Source organism: Excalfactoria chinensis, chromosome 16, assembly GCF_039878825.1.
Source record: "Excalfactoria chinensis isolate bCotChi1 chromosome 16, bCotChi1.hap2, whole genome shotgun sequence".
Lineage (NCBI taxonomy): Eukaryota > Metazoa > Chordata > Aves > Galliformes > Phasianidae > Excalfactoria > Excalfactoria chinensis.
Window position 1 is genome coordinate 3,457,421 of NC_092840.1, and position 22,673 is coordinate 3,480,093.

Genomic DNA, 22,673 nt, shown 5'->3' on the forward strand with positions numbered 1-22,673 from the left:
GTGCATAAGGAGTCCCTGAAACCACACAATGTAGGCAGATCATTTGTTGCTATGTTTTCTTCTCTTTACAGTTCCCTTGGCAGACGGATGATTGTGCCTGAACTCGGGGCTGTGTGTCCCCCACCCCCAAAGCATACAACAAGCACATACGGTCACAGAACTCAGACCAGGCAACCTTTTAAATAAGAACAATGATAACAGTGTCCATCCTAGTTTAAGAAATCATCAAACCACAGGAAAAGATAAATAAGTAACACTGTATGACAGTGACAGAATCTTCTGTCATTCATTGCTTGGTGCCCTCAGTCTGTTGTCCTCGCTCATAAAATCCTTGAATTATAAGGATGCATCATGTATAAACTAGGTGTTATGACTGGATGCTGTACTTGCAATGTACAGTTACTACTGGCCAGTATTGTTGGCACGTCTACTGGGGTGAGGTGTGGATGAGCAAAATTGTAATGGGGAGTAAAACACACATGAATTGCATCAAAGCATCAATAGGAGGATCTCAAATCTCATCGCTTCTGTTTGTATTACAATAAACATGAATCCTTAGAAACAGCCCCGGCTGGGAAGGTCAGCCCAGCAGCCCAAGCACAGCTTGCTGGGCCTAGATGAAAGAGGGGGTCTGATCTGAAAAATAAACTCTTGTCCTTCAGCTGCTGACTTGGCCCCTTGTCACAGGCACCATGAGAGCATGGCTAATGCTGCCCATAAAGGAAAAAGAGGCCATCCTGCAGCACTGTGTTGCTTTTGAGACACTTCTAGTAGACTCCCCTTCGCTTGGGCTTGATGGAAGCAATAAAAAACAGGGCAAGTGGCTGCCCATAGGAAACTTCCATTAAAACGACAGTTTTAAGTCCTTCTGTTGATCACATAAGTAGGAACTATTTACAAGATGCTCATGCACCATTAAGTTCACGCCAAGTTATTTCCTAATTCAGCCATTCGAAATGGGAAGATTCCCTGAGAACTGCCCAAAATTACTGCAGTGAAGTTACAGAGCATGATTTCAGGATTCAGACAACAGGTGGGAGTAGAACATTAGAGCAGGGCTGGTATCAAGGCATAGGTGATAAATGGGAGCCAAAGCTGCCCAGAGCACTTCTTAGAAGCAAGGCAGCTGCAGATAGGGACTCTCAGCATGTACCGACACCCAGGGCTAGTCCTTACCATGTGCTCGAATCACAAGCTCAATGGTGCGAGTAATACCCGAATTTTGTGCATACACAACTTATTCTCATTAATTCATCAATAAACGTAGCAAGTTCTAATGGTGGTGCTGATGTTTGCATCTTAAGATACCCAGCAAGCCAAAGGCAGAAGCAAAAAGATCATTTAAGACTCAGTGTTCTTCCATACAGGTCAGCAGGAGCTTCAGAACATCTTGTGGGTCTTGGGAACACTCCTACCAACCCAGAGGGGTCACTTGTCTCTACTGGAGGGCTGCACAAAGGCAATCCAAGCTGCCAAGGCAATAATTTTGCAACCCAAAGCCCTCAGCCAGGGCTGAGAGTGCCTCAGCCCACCACAGCCAGAGCTCAGAGTAGGCTCTGCAACCTTCCAACACCGGTGAATGCAACCCTTCCTTGTAGGTACTCTACCTCTTCCTTCTCTAAAATGAATGGGGCCAAAAAGCAAGCCTTGTTTTCCCACCCCCATTCTCCTAGTATTCTTTCCATAGCTTACTTGTCCGTGCTGGCAGACCTCCTATCCCTTCATTTTCCTCTCTCTGCTTCCCTCCCTTTCCCCCTCCCCCTGCTTTCTCTCCCTCTGCACTTTGTGAACTGCTGCTGCAGTGCTGAAGTCCAAAGTTCAGTAACTTGCTAAGCACACAGATAAATATGAACCTTGGAGAATTTACCAATGTAAACAGATAGCCAAGGGTCCCTTTATCAGCACTGGCTCAGGACAGTCGTGGGGGGTCTGAAGTGGCTCAATTTTGTATTTTGTTTTTTTTGGGGGGGCGTAAAGGCGGGAGCTGCGCTGTGCCCGCTGCTGACAGTCGGGCGTGTTACCTCGGGAACATGGTGTAGGGAAGCTGGAAGCAGGATAACGTGGAACTCAAGCCCAAGAAACACCAGCCTGAAGACCATGGTCTCGAAGCTGAGCCATCTTCAAGTGGAGCTGCTGGGAGCGCTGCTGGAGTCAGGGCTAACCAAGGAGACCCTGATCAAGGCACTGAGCGAAGCGGAACCCTACATGCTCCAGAGTGAAAGCCAGCATGCTATCAATGCCCTGCAGACAGAGAAAGGGGAGTCCTGCTCCGAAATCCCCAGCCTCCCCAATGGAATGGGGGAAACCAGGTTATCGGAAGACGAAACCTCTGATGATGGGGAGGAATTTACCCCTCCAATAATGAAGGAGTTGGAAAACTTGAGCCCTGAGGAGGCTGCTCACCAGAAGGCTGTGGTGGAAAGACTATTACAGTAAGGAAAGATTTGCTGCTCTTCTTTGCTGTTCTTTCTTGCATTCTCCCGCTAAGTCTCTTTCCCTTACCCCCTCTGCTCAGCGTGCTCACAACTGATCTAGCTGCGGAGTTCCCATCCATGCCTGACTATCCCCCAGAACACTCCCCATATTCTTACAGATGCTCAAGCTTTCTCTTTCAATCTCTCTTCAAATGCATAAAGGGAGCCACGGAGCCCGGTTATGAGTTTGATACGCTTGTATCATCAGGCCTGGGAACAGTTCATGGGCTGCATAAATTGCATCTCTGACTAAACATTAGTGCCTGATATTTATACCTTTATAGGACTCCAAATTTCAGTCATCAAGGAAAGAAAAAATAATACCTGGTCACACTCTTAACAGGTATCGTTTTAGACAGTGAACGTATGGTCAAGTGAAGCTGTGAAGTTTTCCTGTTAATTTTAAGGTGATACATATCTTTAATTTTACTGCTCCTTGGAGTTTTGATGGTCAAAGACAAACCAAGGGAACTTCCCATCCCACGAGCTGTGCTGCCTTCAGTGGAGATTTTTCTTGTAGAAAGAGCTCAAACCAAGTACCCGCAGTGAGGCAGAACGCGCTGCTTCTGCCGTCCATTCTCTGTCACAACTATCAAGTACATACACAGCAACAACTGCAGATTTTACAGCCACGCTATTTTGCCTTTGCATACATACCTTTAATACCAAAAGACAGGCAGAGCTCGCTAACCAATTAGCCTTATGGCAGAGAAACATTCACTGGGATTTTTCATGGAACAATATTTCTGTGGGTAAAGAGATTTGCCCAACAAGGATCAGGTCCAGCCAAACAATCTAGCACCCCAAAAGCAGAGTCTGCCCATCTGTTTTGGGGGTAGACATTCTGAAACCTCAAGCTGACAGAAGATCCAAGACATAGCAATGACCTGCACCTAAAATCTTCACTAAAAGCCAGATAGAGAATTTCTCAGGCATTCCTCTTCGTGCGCAAACAAAATAAATACTAAAGGTAACAACAAGAAGCAAAACATCAAATCCCACCTGAAGGGCCAAAGCCAGAAAAAGAGCAGGTCAGAGCTAGCACTCACCATAAGTACTTAGGAGATGGAAGATGGCGGACTGGGAGCTGTGACTGCTGCATCCAACAGGGGTAGATTCACTGGATCAGCTCTTACCTGGGTGGGGAAAGCACTCCCAATAACTGTCTTCTTTTTGGGCCAGTCTCTCTTTCTCCTCTTCTCCTCTTCCAGCTGTTAGACCTTTTAGCCCCCTTTGTTCCCCTTACCTTTCTCTCCCTCATTCTTTGGACCTATTCCCTCTTCTCTCCTCAGTTTTATCTCTGCTGCCAGTCCTCCCCTTTTGGTGCCTTCCTGGCTGATTTTTCTCTCCCTTCCACGCATTTCCTTCCCCTCATCCTTGTCTCCTTCTCGTCTCCCTGAGTCTGCGTACAGGTCTTGGGGTAGTTTGAGACCAGTGGCACCGGGCGGGCCCTGGCTAGTTACTAATTATCCAATGGCTTTATTATTTCTCTTTTGTCTTATAAATTTATAGATGAAAAGCCCCTGATAAGCTTTTTGATCATTAACTTCCAATCAGGTATCTCTCCACAAGGGAGACCATGGAAGCTGAAGAGGAGCTCTTGTCTCTGCTCCATTTTCTTTAATGAATGGGTGAAGCAGGACTTCAGTGCCATCGCCTGTGGTCTGAGAACAGACTCACGGGTGGAAGGAATTCCTTCCTGTCAACCTCAGCACAATTTCTGCTTTCTGACCATCTCTGCCTTCCTAGGTGCTCACTACTGTTTTTTCCCCGTGCATATTTTCAGGCTCAGCACAATATTTACTTCCCTTGTAAGCTTGTGACATTAATGCTTTCTGGCCAACAGCCCCACATCTCTCTGCAGACAATCAGTTGAGTCGTATTCTCCCTTTTACAGAGATTTTGCGATTTAGCTAAAACCCTAAAGAGGGCAGAGGAATGGACAGGTGGAAACCAGGGTCTCCTAAGCTTTAGCCTGGGTTGTAATTGCAAAGCTTTGCTCTGAACCACAGAGCTCTCGTTCATCAATCCCAAGTGCCACAGGGCAGAGCAATGCACATCTGTGTTCAGGTCAGTGGCACCAGGAGCCCCAGTTTCAGCCAAAAAAGTTGGAAGTGAATTTATGGAGGAATATAATAGATTAAAATTATTCAAGGTAAAGTGAAAACACTAGGAAGTCTGTATTGTCGAGTATCACGTTTCTGATCAAAGATCTGTATAAATATATTCAAAGCAATTTTATGTCTGCAAATCTATTCCATCTACCTGAACCAATACCAGGGTTTGATAATGTCTAGGCAGTTGTTGCTTACTAAAACATTTTCTTTGTTTTTAAAAATAAACCTTTAACCATTAACAGATGCCAAAAGGTAACGTCCTTAAAATGATATTGTAATTACAGACAGGACAGAAGAATCTTAATAGGAATTACTCTATAATAGAAACTACTTCTAGCAATGAACAAAAGGAAGGAAGGCAAGAAATCCCCAAGCCCAGGTATTCCCAGTAGAACTTCAATGACAGCAAAACTACCTATTTCAGCACCTACACAAGGATTTCACATTGAGAAATCAGATGGAGGCTCTTTTGCCCTCAGAAAGAAGTTTCTTCAGGCTAACAACTCCTGGTCTAATACTGCAGACCACATTTTAACAGAGAGATTGACCAGTGGGCAGCTATAGGCAATACAAGAAAGCCCTTGTGGTAACTGCAGGTATTGCTCATTAGGTAGTACCAGAGGGAGTCCATTGCTCGGCTTTCTGGGCGATGGAAAGGAAAAGTGACAGCACCAAGAGACCCAATATATCCTCACAGGACCACTGAAGTTGGAAGTGCAGTTTTAGAAGCACTGAACAAAGCTGAGGAGTTCAACAAGAGACATCCACGCAACTGGGTGATCCTATGGGCATCTATTATTTGTATAATATTTGTCCCTGCCAAATATGTTATATATTTATATATATGTTATATATTTGTCCCTGCCAAAAACGACTGATAACGGCAATTCAGACTAAAGCTTCTCTAGAGAGAAACCGACATCATCTCATCCCTAAACGTCTCATTGATCCTCCACAAGTGTGCAATCTGAGCAACAACATTCCTTCTAGATCACTCTACAGAAAGAACAGCCTGTTATTACCTACAGAAGGCAAGAGACAGGCATCCTTGGGAGCAGGGACAGACTGTGTTACTGCACGTCTGGAGGATGGCAAGAGGTATAGCAGCAGTTCACCTGAAGGGCAAGAAGCAAAATTCCATTAGGAAAGAGAGAGACTGAGATAAGCAACAGGTTTCCCCTAGAGGCAGGGTCAGAAGCATGCTTTCCTTGAGGCAGAAAAACCAACATGTGATGATAAAGAGTCAGTATCTTCCTCACGTAAACTGTCTTCGAGTAGCAGTAACTGGGGAATGCTGAGATGGAGCTGCCACACCCCTTTCATTTCCACATATAAACCAAGATGAGGTGAACCAGGCCAAGTTCAACAGAAAGGAACCCTGCTGATGGTCTTACCTTCCCTGCTCTCTGCCCAGCACGGCTCCAGGTGTGCACTGACATCAGTCTAGCAGGCTCCAGAGGAAAGGGGCAGAGCACAGTGCTGAGAACTTCACAGCTCTGAACCTCTGCTTAAGTGAGCTCTGGTCCAAACAGCAATCCCAAGCCTACAAAGGATTCTCTTGCCTGAGAATCTGAGAACAAGAAAGAAGGAAAGGAGAAATGAAAGGGGGGGGAGGGAAGGGAGAAACAGGGGAGGGAAGAAAGGAGGGGAAGAAGAAGAGAAAGAAAGGAACAAAGGAAAAAGAAGGAAAAGTCAAGAAGAGCGAAAGAAGGAGAATGTCCCCCGAATGTTACATCTCCAGCTCTCTGGAATGGGTTTTCTTTAATGCTAACAACTTGATATTTACTTTCCATTTAAATTTGAGATGTTGCTATAAATTATCAACCAGCCTCTTGTTCCCTTTGAGTTTATAACTAACTACCTGGGTTACTTATTGTTCAGGTAACAAAAGGGAGGTGAAAACGCCCTTAAAAAGTGACCTCAAAACTAAGAAAAAGGGAAGCTGGAATGGAGAGAAGACCCAGGCCCCTGTGGCTGAGATGAGTCAGGGAGAGAGGCCGTGATCAGAAGCAGGAAGAAGCTGAAATCAGGACAGCAAGATTTGGGAAGTAAGCAATAGGTGGGAAGAACATCCAGGAAGAACTTAACATCTCCAAAACAAGAATGGGATGGGATGGGGAGGTAGCTTCTATTTGGGAAGAATGAAGATAAAAAGGCAGGAAATGGGCTTGTAGGTAGAAGAAAGCTTGACTGAGGCACACCCAGTTCTAACTCACTGTGGAAGTGAGATTTTAGCACACCTGCAACAGGAAAACTGACAGTCAGTGACAGTCCTGCCACTGGTGAAGGAATTAAGGTTTACCTTATGATCTGTGTGACAACACTGCAGACTCTGCAGGTGGAACCGAGCATCTGGGCAGCAGCTCATTTCAGGGTTCAGCTGAGCAGCTGCCATTGCTTGTTTTGTGATGTAGTCCAGGGCCAAAATAAATGGCTGCGCTGGTATTACAGCCTGTGTTTTGATGGTGTACAGAGTAGCTTGGATTACATGCAACTACCTTATGAAATTATACTGTGGTAAGATTTCCCTGCAGTGTTTTCCCTTACAGAACTCTCTCTGCTTTGTCTCAATACAAAACAAACAAACAGAAAAGAAAGCACAAGGCTTTGAACTACAGTGAAAAAGAGACTCTCAGATTCTTCCCGCTTTGTTCCTACCACAAAGAAGCGAGGATCTTGACAGGGGAGACAGAAGAGACTCACCATCAGCCTGCAGGAAGGAAATCAATATGGAACAGTGGTTTCCATCAGTAATGACACAGTCCCTCCTTTCTCCATCTGAGACAGAACTCAGATCTAAGGGAAGAGATTACAAGTCTGAGCCTTTTCTGTGCAGGAACAAATGCAAGGCGCACGTGCTGGCTAGACTATATCGCAAATACAGAGGGAGGACAGACACTGAAGATGGAATAGCTCTGTACATCCAGCCCAATTTGAGGCTTCTGAAAAGATGATAATAGTTAAGAGAAGAGGCCAGAAGACTGAGGCCTCTGTAGCAAGTGTACCATCATAAAAGAGAAGCAAATGGCCCTATTTTAAGAAAACAGATTCTTCAGAGAGCCGTAACCAACTCTGCTTCTGCCATACTGTAACTGCAGCAGAGCTTGCTCCTTGGACTACCCAGCCACTGTGAAAGGCTGCAAGGGGAACAGAGATAAGGGTATTTGCACTGAGAGAACAGGTGTGGACTTTGTCCTGCTTATCACTTTGCAGCCTCTGGCAACCTACTGAATCAACAAAGCCACCAACAGTACAGCTGTTGCCAGTCGCTCAGATCTCTGTATTCTTGCAACACATCACCCACAATATTAGAAATATTTTTTCATCTCTGCTGTTCCTTTGATGCTGGTGTTAGATGCATCACCCTGTATTTCTACAGCGTGCAAACCTTCTCCACCAGACATCCTGCATACAAAACACAGAAGGATGCTTTGTTAAAACTGAACCAGAATCTTCTCCACAGGGAGACTCCTGAGTTGATTGGTTCTAGGCTGCATGTTTTCCAGTCTTTCTATTTTTACTGTAGTTTTCAGCCTCAGTGAATCTGACAGACACAGAGAAGTCACAGTCAGAGTCACATTCTCTATTGTCACAAATTCATAGAAAGCCTCAGGTTGGAATGGGCCTTAAAGGTCATCTAGCTTTAACTCTCCTGCCGTGGGCAAGGTACCTACTAGATCAGAGCCCCATCCAACCTGGCACTGAATGCCTCCTTAGGAACAGTTGTGGATATTCTAATTAGAGGTCTTAGTCAGAGATTCACCTTCATTATAAAATCCCAAATCAGATTAGCTTCAAGTTTTCCACCAGCTGTTACCCCAAAGGAGGGTGGCAATAGGATGAATTAATAGGTTGCCTGTTCTTTATAGCATGTAGGAGTCTGAGTAGATCTAGATGCTTATCAGTATGTTCACATAATGCAAAGCTGATGCACAAAATCATAATACCAGATTGCTTGGTGTATACATATTACATGCATAGCTGTCCTGTGACAGTATGATGAAAGCCTGTTTTCATAGCCTGAATCACTGCCATGTTTCTCATCCCTGACAAGATTTAGGGTGTGAGCTAGGTTCAGCATAGTAACACAGTGAATCTGTCCTGGAAAAATGAATTCCACCTGTCCCAAGCACTTATGCCTTAAAGAAAGAGGACAGAGAAGAAAAGGTACATAGAGAACGGCAAGATAGTCGTCAACTCTGAAAAACAGATATCTGTAGTCATACATATCCAGCTGAATGCTGAGATCCAATGCCACTTCCCTCCCCATGGCATTATTCACTAGCAGCAAAAAATGCCTTATTACTTCCCAGCAGAAAGGGACCTACATGCCTTGTCCATGTCACTTGTCAGCACCTTCTATCATTTACAGATGACCATCGCCTAAACAGAGCAGGGCAAAGACTTGTATAAAAATAAGATGGCAAAGAATGCAGCCACGTTTTGGAAAGTTCCCCCGATAGCCAAAGATGGCTCCTTCTAAGGGGAGATCAAAGTGCCTACAGAGCTCTGCTCGAAGGAAGCAAGACGTACCTTTTCCACCTTAGTTCTGACAGACACTGTCAGGCCACACTGAGAACAGCTCTCCTTTCTCCAGCCAGTTAACACTCCTACCTCACCAAATGCAGCAGTGCTGACTGATATGCAAGGGAAGCACCAGCACACCTCCTTGGAATGCAGGTCTGCTGAGTGCAGGTGTTACAGACAGCTCCTCTCAGAAGTGTTTTCTGCTCCTTCCAGAGAGGATCCCTGGCGGGTAGCAAAGATGGTGAAATCCTACCTCCAACAGCACAACATCCCCCAGCGCGAGGTGGTGGACACTACTGGTCTGAACCAATCCCACCTCTCACAGCACCTCAACAAGGGCACTCCCATGAAGACCCAAAAAAGGGCAGCCCTCTACACCTGGTATGTCCGCAAGCAGCGAGAGGTGGCCCAGCGTAAGTACAGCAATTGTTCTCCAGTCTCTAACTTCATAACAGCCTCTGCTCTCCCTTGCTAACCCCCACTTCTATCAGGGGAAAAGAAAAGGCAGAAAAAGCCATTTCTGGAGGATCCTAACTGCACATGGAAAAATGGTTCATCACAACACAGCCTGCAGTTCCACACTCCACCCATCACTTTCCTAAAGAGATGCAAAGTAACATTATTCATTTGCTATTACAGTTTGAAATCCATACTGAGACTAAAGCAGCACACCTGACACGTCACAGACATTTCTCAGGCATTTCTGTCAGCACTGGGCTGGGACACGTTTCAGCTAAAGCAGCAGTTCCCCTCGCTGCAGAAAGCAGCAAACTATTGGATTTGCTGTAACAAACAAATCACACCTTGCTCCAGGCCCTCTATATACAGACATCCACTGGCAACCCATCACTGCAGCACGCACTTCTGTATTCAAGGATCCTCCTGGAAGCTATCAATTAGCTTTGTATTTATAAGTTGCAAGTAAAATAAGACAGTCAGCCATGGTGTGGGTCGTTCTAGAGAGCAGGACCCCAGTCACACTTACTCTCAAGCCTCCTACATCTGTTTTCACTTCCCCAAGGAGAGAGCTGAGATGCAATGCATGCAAGAGAAAGGGTGGTCGGTCAACACAGTCCTGCTAGGAACATCTTAACTGTTTTAGCAGATTATGGAACTTTATTTCTACCTTGTATAGATTCAACCCTCTGTTTTGCATGATGTTTTCTCCAAGAATAAGCTCTTACCAGGCCTGCTGTGCAGCAAAACAGATCTGACTACTGAAACTGCTTCCAGAAAATGAACTCCCTTGCCCCTTTGTGCCTGCAGAATTCACACATGCTGGTCAGGGGATCCTGACAGAGGAGCCCATGGGAGATGATCTGCCCACCAAGAAGGGACGAAGAAACCGCTTTAAGTGGGGTCCTGCCTCTCAACAGATTCTGTTCCAAGCCTATGAGAGACAGAAGAACCCCAGCAAAGAAGAGAGAGAGGCACTGGTAGAAGAGTGCAACAGGTAAGGAAGGGTGCCCGGTTCTGATGAAGCTGAGTCCCTGCATCCTCAGTGTGCTAAGGCCCACATGAGGCACTGTGGCATCAGCCACATTTGCATGACATGCTACTACTGAACATTCCCCTTTTGCTAAGGAAGCAGTAATGCCCATCTTGCTGTACCCAGCAGGATCCTTCCCCGTGGTGTATAAGAACACAGTCACTTTGGAGTTGCACACTTACTCCAAGCCTTTGACCAAGGCAGATTCAGCAACACTCTTTGTGCTTTCTCCTAACAGAGCCGAGTGTATCCAGAGAGGCGTTTCCCCATCTCAGGCCCAGGGTCTGGGCTCAAACCTGGTGACCGAGGTGCGCGTTTACAACTGGTTTGCCAACCGCAGGAAGGAGGAGGCTTTCCGGCACAAGCTGGCCATGGACAACTTCAGCAGCCCGCAGCCCACCTCTGCTCCTCCCCTCACACCTCACAACTCTTCCTCCCTTCAGCCACCTCCTGCTCTCTCACCCACCAAAGTTCACGGTAAGAAACAAACAGGGGAAGATCTGAAAGGGAGACAGCAAACCTGCCCCTTGACCTAAATGTCCAGAGATGAGTGCCCACAAATGGAACTGAGCTTAGCACTTGGTGAAGTGCCTCAGTTTTAACAGAGTTCCCCCCCCCGTTGTGATGCAGGAGTGAGGTACAACCAACAGCCAGCCAGCGAGGCAGAGTCCTCCAGCAGCAACCACCACGGGAACAGCTCCATGGTGACCACCCAAACCATCCTGCATCAGGTTTCTCCCCCTGGGCTGGAGCCCAGCCAGAACCTACTGAGCACAGACACCAAGCTGGTAAGTGATGTGCCACGAAGTACTGGTGACTAGAGGGTGGTCACAGGGTAGACACTACAGAAATGGTATTTCCTAGAACGCCCTTTAAAGCAATCTGATTGCACATACAGGACAACCACCTTGCACTGACTTTGCAATACGAGAACTTGGGATTACCGTGTGCTCCAGACGGATGGGGAGGGTAGGCATTAGGACATGAAAGCAAAGGCATTTCTTTAATACTAATCTAAACAATCTGTGGAAAAACAACAACCACCAACAAAAGAGCACAGCTCAAAGTATGATACGGTTTGATTCCCTTCCTCCCAGAAGGCTCTTTTCTCATCTCCCTTTCCCCAGCCACACTCCTCACCTCTGCCACTTGAACACTGCCCATCTCAAAGCAGTTGATCAGACACCAATGAGATTAACAGATCTGAGACCAGTTACACCGCTGAGACGTGTACCAGATGTGTGCATTGCAGCAGCCTGCCTTCCTCAAAGCAAGTTTCCTTCTGAGGGGTGTTTTTGTTGTGTCTTTTATTTTAAACAATAGCTCTTTCTACTTACCTGGCAATTGAGCATTAGAGCAACATGGCTGGTCATCTTCAGTTTGCACACCTTCCCTTGCTAGCAGGGGATCTGTTGGCAGAAGTTTGCCTTAGTGCCTATTGGCCTGAGGCAAAGCTAAGTTCACCGTAAATCAGTTTGAATTCAATCTCTGTAGTCACTCGCTCACTTTGCTGGCTTTCTGTTTTCTCCTCAAAGAGAAAAGTCTTTCATGAGATGCTGAAAGTCTTCTCAAGCCGTCTTCTAGAACTGGAATTTGGCTGACAATTTGTCCCACCATTTACCTGTTGGTGCTTGCTCTTACTAAGGAGTTCTTACAGACTTTTTTCTGAGGGGGAAAGAAAAAGTACAGTATGAATCACTGACATTTCTCCATCAGCCAAATTATTTGAATGCCCTTTTGCTGTTCCACAATATCCCGGCTACAGATCTCTAGACAGCCTTGCAAGTTCAAACCCCATTAGAGCACAGAGAGGTGATGTGCTTCATTTCAGGTCAAGAAAACAAGTCCAGTTATCAGATTCCTTGGTGACTTGAGGTCACAGCCTAAATCAGCACAACATCCAAGCACAGCACTTGTTCTGCTTCCCCTCTAACAGCAACAAACTGTTAATGTAGCCTGAAAAAAATATTTGATGAGAAAAAAACAAACCCAAACCTAAAGAATATTTTCAGCAAGTCCTGTAAAATCTTAATCTGAAAATTCAGTGGCCACAAAAAGACACCTGTGAGAGGAAGGGAAATTATAGGCACTATTATAGGCACTTCTCATGGGAAGGGGTGAACAAGGGAAGAGGAACTCGTGGATTCCGTACTGAGCTTCCTTCCTAATTTCTCTGGGCATGACCCTCTTCCCTCACTTGTGAAGCAGAGGACAAACTTTCCCTTCAAAGAGAGTGTAGCCGGACTGCCCTCACCTGTGTTTGTACAGCCCTTTAGTCTTTAAGCATGAAGGAACTATAAGAGCAAGGATTTCCTCTTTGTATTCCAACACCTGACCTTTGGTAGCTAAGTGATGAGCATGAGAAAACAGGAAGACTGCAGACGAGCAAAGGTGAAGTCTTTCTAGTTAGCGAGTGGTCAAGGGCAGGCAGGAGGAAGTTGCTGACAGCTTTGGGACTCTCCACACTCAGCCTGCTGCAGATTGCAGATGGCTTCTCCACAGTCCTTCTCTCACACAGATCTCAGCTCCTGGAGGAACCCTCCCCCCCGTCAGCACCTTGACTGCCCTGCACAGCCTGGAGCAAAACCCCCACGCGCTGGGCCAGCAAACCCAGAACCTCATCATGGCCTCCCTGCCCGGAGTGATGGCAATCGGAGCTGGCGAGACCCCATCCCTGGCACCCGCATTCACCAACACCGGCGGCTCCACCCTGGTAATAGGTGAGCAGTGCGTTGGGCTGGTTGTTTTCTATGGTGACTCTGCTCATCGGGACCCCAGCACACAGCTACGTGGAATTACCTCCCTCACCCTCAGAGATAAAAGCACTAACGTGGCACTGACACACACCTGGGGAAACAGCCACAAACACTGAGGATCTTTAACTGCACTACTGACAAGTACCTGTGGAATAGGGACAGACATCCCTTGTTCATGTTAGAATTCAGTTACACAGAAACCCAAGTCTTGAAAGCAAGGGATTCCGTCATCTACTCCCATGCCAATGTTCTTTTCTGCTGCTGTGCATCTTCCAAAATATAAACACAATGCCAGCTTTAAGTTAAGGGAATTTAAGCAGTGCCTGGAAGACAAAACATCCTGCTCTGCTTCCTGCAAGAAGCATATGCAGTCATCACTTCTTTTTTTAAACACCCGTTTGTTTTTTTACCTCACCATTTTTCTGGACTGCTATCAGGTTTCTTTTCACTCCAGGAAACACCGACTGCCAAAGTGCATCTCGTTAGAGAGAGGAGAATTAAATGTGTGCTCTCTTCTTACTTTCTTCTCAGGAAGAAAGAGGTTCTGTTTGTCAACAACCGTGAACTAATTTCCATGTCCCAATTTATAGCCAAGATTACAATATTGATCCCAATTGTGTGCAAGCCAAGAAGAATAATTAAGAGCGACTTCCACAGTATTTTCTCAGTGCTAGAGAGGTTTGATGAACAGGGTGTAGGAACATACCCTTTATTTCCAGGAATAAGGTATAGGCAGAGCTGAGTACTGATGTGATGAGTGAAACCTTCTGCCTTTCTCACTGGTTCAAATTCCATAAATCAGCAGCCCAAACAAAATGAGCTTAAACTTCGTTCTGTGTGGCTGGGCAGCTACAGCACAGTCATCTGTTACCTACAACTTAATAGAAAAGAATAAAGGAATGGGTCATCGAGGCAATGCTCTGAGTTCACTTCTGAGCGAGGGCTCCCCAGTGGAAATCTATATCATGTTATCGCTTAAGTGGAAAGTGGTACAAGAGGAGGCACTGCAGGAACAAACACGGGATGTCAGAGGAGCTCTTTATAGTACCTGTCTGCATTATTCCTTTTGCACTTACCTGCTTCATTTTCACATGCATGAAATCTACTCCCAATCCCAGTTACCAAAGGGATTTCCTGCAAAGCAGAACCTGATCCCTCTGCTCTGACAGAACCGCTGCAGAGGTTCCGTTACAGAGCAGCTGCTCCTCCCATAGCACGCAGCACCGCTGTCATCACTCCTTGTTTTTCAGGCCTGACTTCAACCCAGCCCCAGAGCGTACCTGTGATAAACAGCATGGGGAGCAGCCTCACCACCCTGCAGCCAGTCCAGTTCTCCCAGCAGCTGCACCCATCCTACCAGCAGCCCCTCATGCAGCAGGTCCAGAGTCACATCAACCAGAGCCCCTTCATGGCTACCATGGCCCAGATACAGAACCCCCACGGTAAGAGTGCACACTCATTTGCTCATACAAAACAAAACACTTTGTTCTGAAAGCATTTGCTGGCTCTGAATCTTAATTGCTATAATTATGAAATTATTTTCCTCTTGCATTCACCCTCCTGCCCCTTCGTTCCCAGTGTTTCATAGACAGGCAGCAGGTCTGCACACAAGAAGAGAGAAACAGCCAAACCAACCTCATGCAAAGCTCCAGCACCCACATGATCTTGGTCTGTTTTTTTTTCCCCCCCACGTACAGCTCTCTACGGCCCCAAGTCTGAAGTGGCCCAATACACACATACAGGCCTCCTACCACAAACCATGGTGATAACAGACACAGCCAATCTCAGCGCCCTGACTAACCTGACACCAACTAAACAGGTAACAGCCTTCAGCATGTGTGCCCCCCACCTTACAGCTGCATCAGTCTGATGGGAGCTCCTTGCTTCTCAAAGAGCTTTTGGGTGTGTGGTCAATGCCATCCCAGCAGAATGATCTCTCACCTCCTTGCCTTGCTGGAGGCATTAGAGCAAGCTCCTCACTGCATCATCAAAGATTTAATCTCCTTGGAAACAGCACCTGCTCATTCTTTCTAATCCTCTTCTCCCACGTCTGTCAGTAGGGATGTAGAAAACAGGCACTGTTAACTCTTTTCTCCAGGCATTCACATCTGACTCAGAAACCCACACAGATTCTGGGATCCATACACCAGTATCACAGGCACCAGCAATACACCTACAGAACCAAGACTCAACCATCCAGCACCTTCAGTCTGGCCCTCGCCTCACCTCGAGCCCTGCTGGTAAGAGCAGCAGCCACTTCCTCTCTTAAACCACGTATTGCAAATACGTGCACACAAGAGGAGGGGACTGCACTATTTGTACTTAACTTCTACCTGTACTTTTAACAGTGTCCTCCAGCAGCCTGGTGCTGTACCAGAGCTCTGACTCCACCAACAGCCACAGTCAGCTGCTGCCGTCCACTCACAACGTCATCGAGACCTTCATCTCCACGCAGATGGCATCCTCCACTCAGTAACACCAAGACAGCCACCCGAGGGCAGGCTGCCAGGACCAAGGCATAAGGTGCAACTCCAGCTGTGTTTGCCACCACTGCCTTCCACTGGGAGGAACAGTTGCTGCGGTCAGCCAACCTCCAGCCCCTCCTGCCTCACAAATCCCTCATTCAGCTGCCTCCAGAGGCGATGGCTCAGAACAGGAGCCATGGAACAGTGATGCTGGCGCCGATAGGATCCACTGACCCCCAAAACCAAACCCAACCCCACAAGCCAGCCTAGAATGACCAGACATCCTTGTGGCTGCTGAAGGAGTGCAATAAAGTCAGAGATCTGACTGGAATACAGCAAAAAAAAAGCAAAGCCAAGATGTAGGCAGAACTTTGGTTCCGCTCACCCTCACTAGGTTGGACCTGTACAAACCTGCCAACACCAAAGTAAGCCACGCAGAGAAGAGAAAAATTGAGCTGCCAAAAAAGGGACACCATCTTTAAAGCACTCTCCACCTTTGCTGTAAGGAAACCTCAACTGGAATTACGAGAGATAACGTCAACTTGGAGGCAAGAGTGAGAACCTGGCTTCTGACCTTGCAATGAGAATCACCAAGAAACTGAATCAGAAACGGCTTGGCAAAAACCTGTCAAGTATGAGATCATGGACTACGAGCTGTAAACCCCGTAATTAACTACAAAATCCCCAGCATTCTCAGTTCAAAATGACCTACTCTACAATCATGCTGTCCTAGTGGAAATGGCTTGGTTACTTTTTTATATAGCTCTGCTTTGTTTTAAATGCAGAAATTAAAGTTAAACAGCAGCAAGGAGACTTCAGCTCTGTGCATTCACCATGTGTATTCTCATCTCACACATCCTGCTGTGTGACCCGGGGTGGCATCCTGCACAGGTCCCCTGACACTGCACAATGTCCAGCAGGGCTCCACTCCCCACAGACAGCAGCAGTTCCCTCAGCTCTGACACTGACAACTTGGATGGATTTTATAGGACACTGTTCATTCCTGCCTTCCCTGTAGGGTAGATTCTGTAGTTCTTGATATGAAAGTAATTTCCTGGAGTCCAAAAGCCTTATTTGCACTAAATGAAAACTTTCTACTTGCGTAATTCCTCTTCTAATTATTCTCCTTTATTTACTCTGAGTCTTTATATCACTGATATGTCCTAAGAAAAGCCCCAGTTAACACGTTTTTCCCATTGTGATCGAGCTGTTCTTTCTCCTGTGAGCAGGACAATAGAACATGCTCAAGACTCAACAGATAAAAGTACGTGGAAGAATTAAAGAACAGTGAACTCGTTGGTCATCATACCTGGCAATTTCAGTACTATCCATCAGAGTTTGTCCCTGTGCTGGATGTCACCAAGAACCAGAAGTTAATTCTGGCAACTTGGTTCTCTCAGGCATGTTTTCAGGATGGCTTCTTGCTCTGCCATCTGCATTACTTGCAAATCGATTTTAACTTCCATTCAGAAAAAGCAGAAGAAAACCCAAACATATAGAACAAGGCAAAAAAATAATGTTTAGACCGATACGCACTTGACATCCTAGGCACTAACTTCAGCATGCTGAAGTTATAACTGGCCGTAAAACAAATAATTTCAGTCACGTTCAGATTATTTCCAAGCCAATTTTCTAGTCTTTCCATTTTTTGGATGCCAACTGTGTTCTCTCGAGTGACAAACAGCACGGATCTTACAGGAGGAAGGAAAACATCTTGTTTCCTCCCTGTGTTCAAAGAGCATCAGCGCACTATTTTGGTGTCTCTAATCCAGCTTTTAGGTCTCTTGAATAGAGCCAATGAATTAGACCTACTGAAACTCAACAGAAGCAGAGCATTGATCCAAATAACAGGTTGTTTCTTGGAATACTGCAGCTTGAACAGATTAAGAGCCATGCTAAAAAGTACCAAAACCCGCTGTGTTTTCACAGACAAAAATCGTAGTCAACCAAAATGAGGAAACTCAGCAACTGAGATTTAAGTATTTCCTGTAACAACTTCACAGCGTTGATCAGCACCCAAATGAAAAGCCATCTTCAGCCCTTTTTGTCTCTGCCGGGGGAGCTATTTAACACAGCGAGAAAGCTGCTGTCCCCCAAACCTGCCAAATTAAATAAGACTAATAGTGTATAAGAATTTAATAACAACAAAAATACCCCAGAAAACACTAAGAGAAATTTAGAAGGATGCAGCAGAACTGCTTGTTTTTAACAACCTCTAAATAAGCTCAATGCATTACCTCTGTTTACAGGCAGAAGCCCTGGAGAGGTGTGGACTACAGAGGGATCAGTAACATGGCAGGTTTCAACAGCAGATTGTTACGATAATCACAGAGGTGGAAAAAAAATGGAGGGGGGGCAGGGACCAACATCTGCCAGATGCTCCTCAATAAATGAGTTTCCCACAGGCAAATCAAAGCAAAAAAAGAAGCTGACCACCTGTTGCCATGTAAACCAAGTTCAATTCATCATGTGCTTTCTCCAGGAGACAAGATTTGGTTTCAGCATGTAAGAGAACAGATCAGAAGGGATGCAGCTGTGATCACACCCCCCACCACACTGATCTGTGTGCAGTATTTAATCCTTTTGCACTAGGACTGCACAAGCAGCAGCACAGATAACTGCTGTGCTAGGAGAAAAGTACTCCCCAAGGGGGGGGGTCAACAACATAGGAAGTGGCCTTAATTAGACTCCCAGGCCACAGAGCTTTTAGAACAAAAGCTCTGCCAATTAGTTCTCCCGCATCTGCAGCAACTCTTATTTTCCCAGCATCCTTCATTCATCACAATCACCTGCCCATTTGCAGAGCAAAACCTTTATTCTCTCTCTTTCTTCTTTTTCTTCTTCTTCCCAGCTCCTGGTGACACCGTGTTATCCGTGCGATTGCTGTCCTGTCTCTTGTGTTCTCCATTTGCAGAAACCAACCGTAGCAAATCTTTGCTGACCTGGTCACACTCTGCTGGGTCTATTATTTTCTCTTCAGCTTTGTTCTCTCCTTTAATTTTCTTTTTCTCCTTTTTCTTCTGTCTGTGCTCTACGTAACCCTGACACACATTCTGGCTGGAATCCTGGGACAGTGCAGGAAAAGCACTTTGTTTCACAATGTCTGCTGCTGACACAGCTGCCTCCTGGTACTTTTGCCACTCTTGGTCACTGTCTGAGTCACTGGAAAGGTAATAAAAGGGAAGGAAATTATGTTACATGTTTGCCTTGAATTCATCCAAAGCACTGAAAGCAGAATTATCTAAGATCAGAACACACAATAAGCAGCCAGTGAATCCAGGACTCCAATGCTTATATAGCACTTCAGGAGCAAAGCAGCTGACACACCTCACCTGGAACTAGGTGGCCGTCTCCTCCTTGGGGCAGGGCTACGCTCTGATTGCCCACAGCCTCCTGGGACAGAGGAGGAGAAGAGGCGAAAACCTAAAATATATATTTAGAAAGAAATTTTAGCCAAGATACAGAATAATCAACAACAGTGTCCCTAGGAAAGCCAGGACAAAGTAACAAACTTTACTGATGTTAATAAACCCTGTGCTAATGCTCTTCAGCCAGTAAAGAGCTAGAACTACAGCTGGCACTGCACAGGATTGATCTCACTTGCTATTATTTGATTAATTGCACCAGCAAATGCCCACGATGTCTATGACAAGGACTCACCATCATCTCCACACTCAGACTGCTGCACACGAGCTGGTGAAGGTCCTGATGAATCCTTTGAGACAGTGATGAAACTAAACAGAAAGCTCCAGTTAGATGCTAGATGGGTTTGTACAAACTGAGTTAAATTGGAAATGTACAGGAAACGAGGCTGGGATGATGTTACGGTTTCTTTTTTGCTTTGTTTTGAGTGAAGTTTCAGCTCCCTGCTTTCAGAGCAGACCATGCCTTCTCTCCTTAGCAACATATGCCACAAGAATGACTTAAAGCTTAGCTTTAAACACCAGGAATTCTAGTTCCAAGGGTGATATTTACATGCATAATAAAGACAGCAGCAGGCCCAGACAGATGCATTCTGTCAGTAAAACCCTGAACTGCATATGGCTTTAGGGTGCAGGAATGGAAGGTTCTTATGTTTGCCTTTAAGTGATAATATGGTACCCAAATTCTCCTTTTTCCTCTTTACAACACATTTACAACTGAGGTAAGTGGAGACTGGCAGTGTTGTGCAGGAAGTCATTACCAGAGGGACCCAACAGAACAACTAAGTTAGTTCACAGAATATTGGAAGTCTGCATTAAATACAGAAATGAAGGAATTGAGAAGAAAACAATTCCTCCAAGTTGCACTCAGATCTTTAATTTCTTGCTTTTAGCACACAGAAACATCACTGTACTTTACCCACACAACAAGCCTTTATAGTATCGTATGCCATTACCTGTCCAGCATTGCTCCCAGCTTCTTTGCAACGTGTGCTCTGAACTCTGGTGTGGTCTGTAGCTCATTTCCATCCTCATCATGGTCATTCACCTCACGTCTGTTTAAAACAGAATAATGATCACCTCCTTCAAGAGCAATAACATCCAACACTCGCAGTCAAACAGCGATAAGGGGCTGTAAAATCTCCCAGCCTGCAGTAACTAACTCACATTGAGATGATAAGAGACAACTGCCAAGTAAAGCAGAGAACTCAACAGTTCAGTTCCTAACGAGCTAAACATTATTCAGCCATCATTCAGCCATCATTGAGCCATCATTGAGCCATCATTCAGCCATCTGCCTGGCAGCAACTGGATGATTTTCTCATTGAAACAGCCTGCAAAGTCAGCATCCCCTTTGGTATGGAGCACCTAATTCAGACATTGCTTTCCCACCCAATGAAGGGCCGGGTTTGCAGTCACACCGGAATTATTTGCCCTTCTGCACATGACCCTGTTTTTCAAACAAGAAGTTTTGTCGTATGTAACTATTAACTTGTTTCATGGCGTGGACACGGGAGAATCAGGGCACAATGGGGCATTTCTGATAACTTGAACTCATGCTGAAACTGCCAGCAGACATTTGCTTTCACTTCACTGTTAGAGGGATGACAAACATGCTTCCAAAATAACTTTATTCACGTATTAGAATTAAGCATCTCTGCAGGTTACAATTATACCAACTCCAAGGGCAGAACAAGGCCTTCCAGCACGAAGCAACGCAAGGCATTAGCAGCACACCCCAGTTTCCCTTCCCCAGAGCACAGCAATACCTCAGGCTGTGCCGCGGCTCCTTCGGAAAGCCACCTGCCAAAGGAAGGAGCACGTGAGAAAGAGCCGCGGCCTGGCAGCGCACAGACCGGCCGCCCCTCCCTCTCACCGCCTGGCGGCTCGCCCCGTCCCGCCGCCCGCTGCCGCCCGCAGTCCCAGGCCGCCTCCCGGAACCGCTCGGCCGCCCCTTCGCTGCTCTCCGAGTCCGAGCTGCTGCCCGCGCCACGGCCGGCCCTGGGCGCCGCCATCTTGAAGCCGCGCGCGTCGCGGGGCACGCCGAGCGCTGTAGTTCTCCCGCCGTGCCGCGGGGCATGCCGGGAGCTGTAGTCCCGCAGCACCGGGCCCCACGAGATGGCCGCGGCGGGAGGACAGCGAGAAGGGCGGACAGCGAGAGGGGATCTACACAGCATCGATGTACATGGAATATATATGGAATATATATGGAACTATCACCGTTGTGTGAGGCTTGCAACTTAGGTGACATGCCTTTGACTGTAGACATACACGGTGACTGGACTAAGCTGGTCTCCATTTTAAAGGCCCACCCTTCTTTAACCAGCACCCGAGGGATACACCCACACCTCTGGGCTCTCATTGACCTCCCGCTCATTTCATACTGCATTAAGGTGCCACGTTTTTGCTGCCATGCTGACGCTGTGCCAAGCCATGCTGCTCCATTGTCGCAATGAAGGCAGCAAACACACACACAGTGTCACCAGGGCAGCCCTACAGTGCCTGACTTAGGCCACAGGCGCTGCCTCTTACGGCCATGAGCTTTATCAGCACCTCAGCTACAAGTTTCCCAGTGCAGCACACCGAGTGCACGGCGGTTCTGGCAGTGCTGCTGATCACTATGTTGGTACAGGCTTTATTGAGCCCATGTGTTACTGGCTGAGCATGAAGGCTCAGCACAGCCTGCTTTTACATTGAGTCTAATTCCGAGCATGAAGGCTCAGCACAACCTGCTTTTACACTGAGTCTAATTCCGAGCATGAAGGCTCAGCACAGCCTGCTTTTACATTGAGTCTAATTCCCAGCTGGCACGTCTGAACCTGCCGTGAGATCTGCGTGGTCCCAGCCCATCCCTGGCAGAGGACACGCCTCAGGCAGCATCCCCGGGCTGTCTAAGAAAGGCTCCTTTGGCATTAACCCCAACCGATTGCCTTCGCTCCCTTCGCTCGCCTCTAGTGGGAGGGCGCTGGGATTCAGGCTGATTCTCCCGTCGTCAGGCGCAGCACGGAGCGCTCCGCGGTGCTGCCAGGGCAGCGTGTGCCCGGCAGGGACAAAGCCCGGAGGTGCCGCCTCGATGTCTCTCCCAGCTCTGACAGCCCCGTCCTCTCCTCATAGTTTCTCATAGCTGAATAAATAAATACCTCCGTAAGGCTCTTTGCTCTCTTCCCGGAGCTGCTCCTGCTCAGACCACCGCACCCCGCACGCCTTCGTGCAACGTTCCCTGCTGTCACTTTCCTTTCTCCTCCGCTCGGCCCGGACAGTCGCTGCCGCGGATGACGCGCAGTCCGCGCTCGTTTCGGTGGGAGGCATTGGGACACGCAGCCCCGCACCGCCTCGCGACGAACGGGCTGCGGTGAGAGCAGAGCGAGAAGTCAAACGCGGCGCCGAGGCAGCGCTACGCGGCGGCTGTCCCGGCTGCTGTCC

The 22,673-nt window shown here is 47.0% G+C and overlaps 2 protein-coding genes across 6 annotated transcripts; one reads left to right on the top strand and one right to left on the bottom strand.

Annotated features, from left to right (window-relative positions):
- The first annotated feature begins 902 nt into the window (after positions 1-902).
- On the top strand, positions 903-16,297 carry HNF1A (HNF1 homeobox A). Of its 4 annotated transcripts, none has more exons than XM_072350993.1 (10): positions 903-2,432; positions 9,332-9,531; positions 10,385-10,571; positions 10,846-11,084; positions 11,238-11,395; positions 13,126-13,327; positions 14,614-14,805; positions 15,061-15,182; positions 15,432-15,603; positions 15,712-16,297. In XM_072350993.1, the coding sequence occupies exons 1-10, from the start codon at positions 2,098-2,100 to the stop codon at positions 15,837-15,839; spliced, it is 1,935 nt and encodes a 644-aa protein (XP_072207094.1). In that variant the 5' UTR covers positions 903-2,097; the 3' UTR covers positions 15,840-16,297. The 4 variants fall into 4 exon arrangements, with proteins under 4 accessions (XP_072207094.1, XP_072207095.1, XP_072207096.1 ...); XM_072350994.1 differs by having other exon boundaries at positions 15,462-15,603; XM_072350995.1 differs by lacking the exon at positions 14,614-14,805 and having other exon boundaries at positions 15,462-15,603.
- C16H12orf43 (chromosome 16 C12orf43 homolog) lies at positions 14,070-22,562 on the bottom strand. 2 transcript variants are annotated; one of them, XM_072350998.1, is made up of 7 exons: positions 22,391-22,562; positions 21,020-21,053; positions 20,207-20,305; positions 19,489-19,562; positions 19,161-19,251; positions 18,618-18,990; positions 14,070-14,240 (listed from the first exon to the last, which is right to left on the bottom strand). In XM_072350998.1, the coding sequence occupies exons 1-6, from the start codon at positions 22,557-22,559 to the stop codon at positions 18,642-18,644; spliced, it is 816 nt and encodes a 271-aa protein (XP_072207099.1). In that variant the 5' UTR covers positions 22,560-22,562; the 3' UTR covers positions 14,070-14,240; positions 18,618-18,641. The 2 variants fall into 2 exon arrangements, with proteins under 2 accessions (XP_072207099.1, XP_072207098.1); XM_072350997.1 differs by lacking the exon at positions 22,391-22,562 and adding an exon at positions 21,127-21,435.
- Positions 22,563-22,673: the final 111 nt, after the last annotated feature.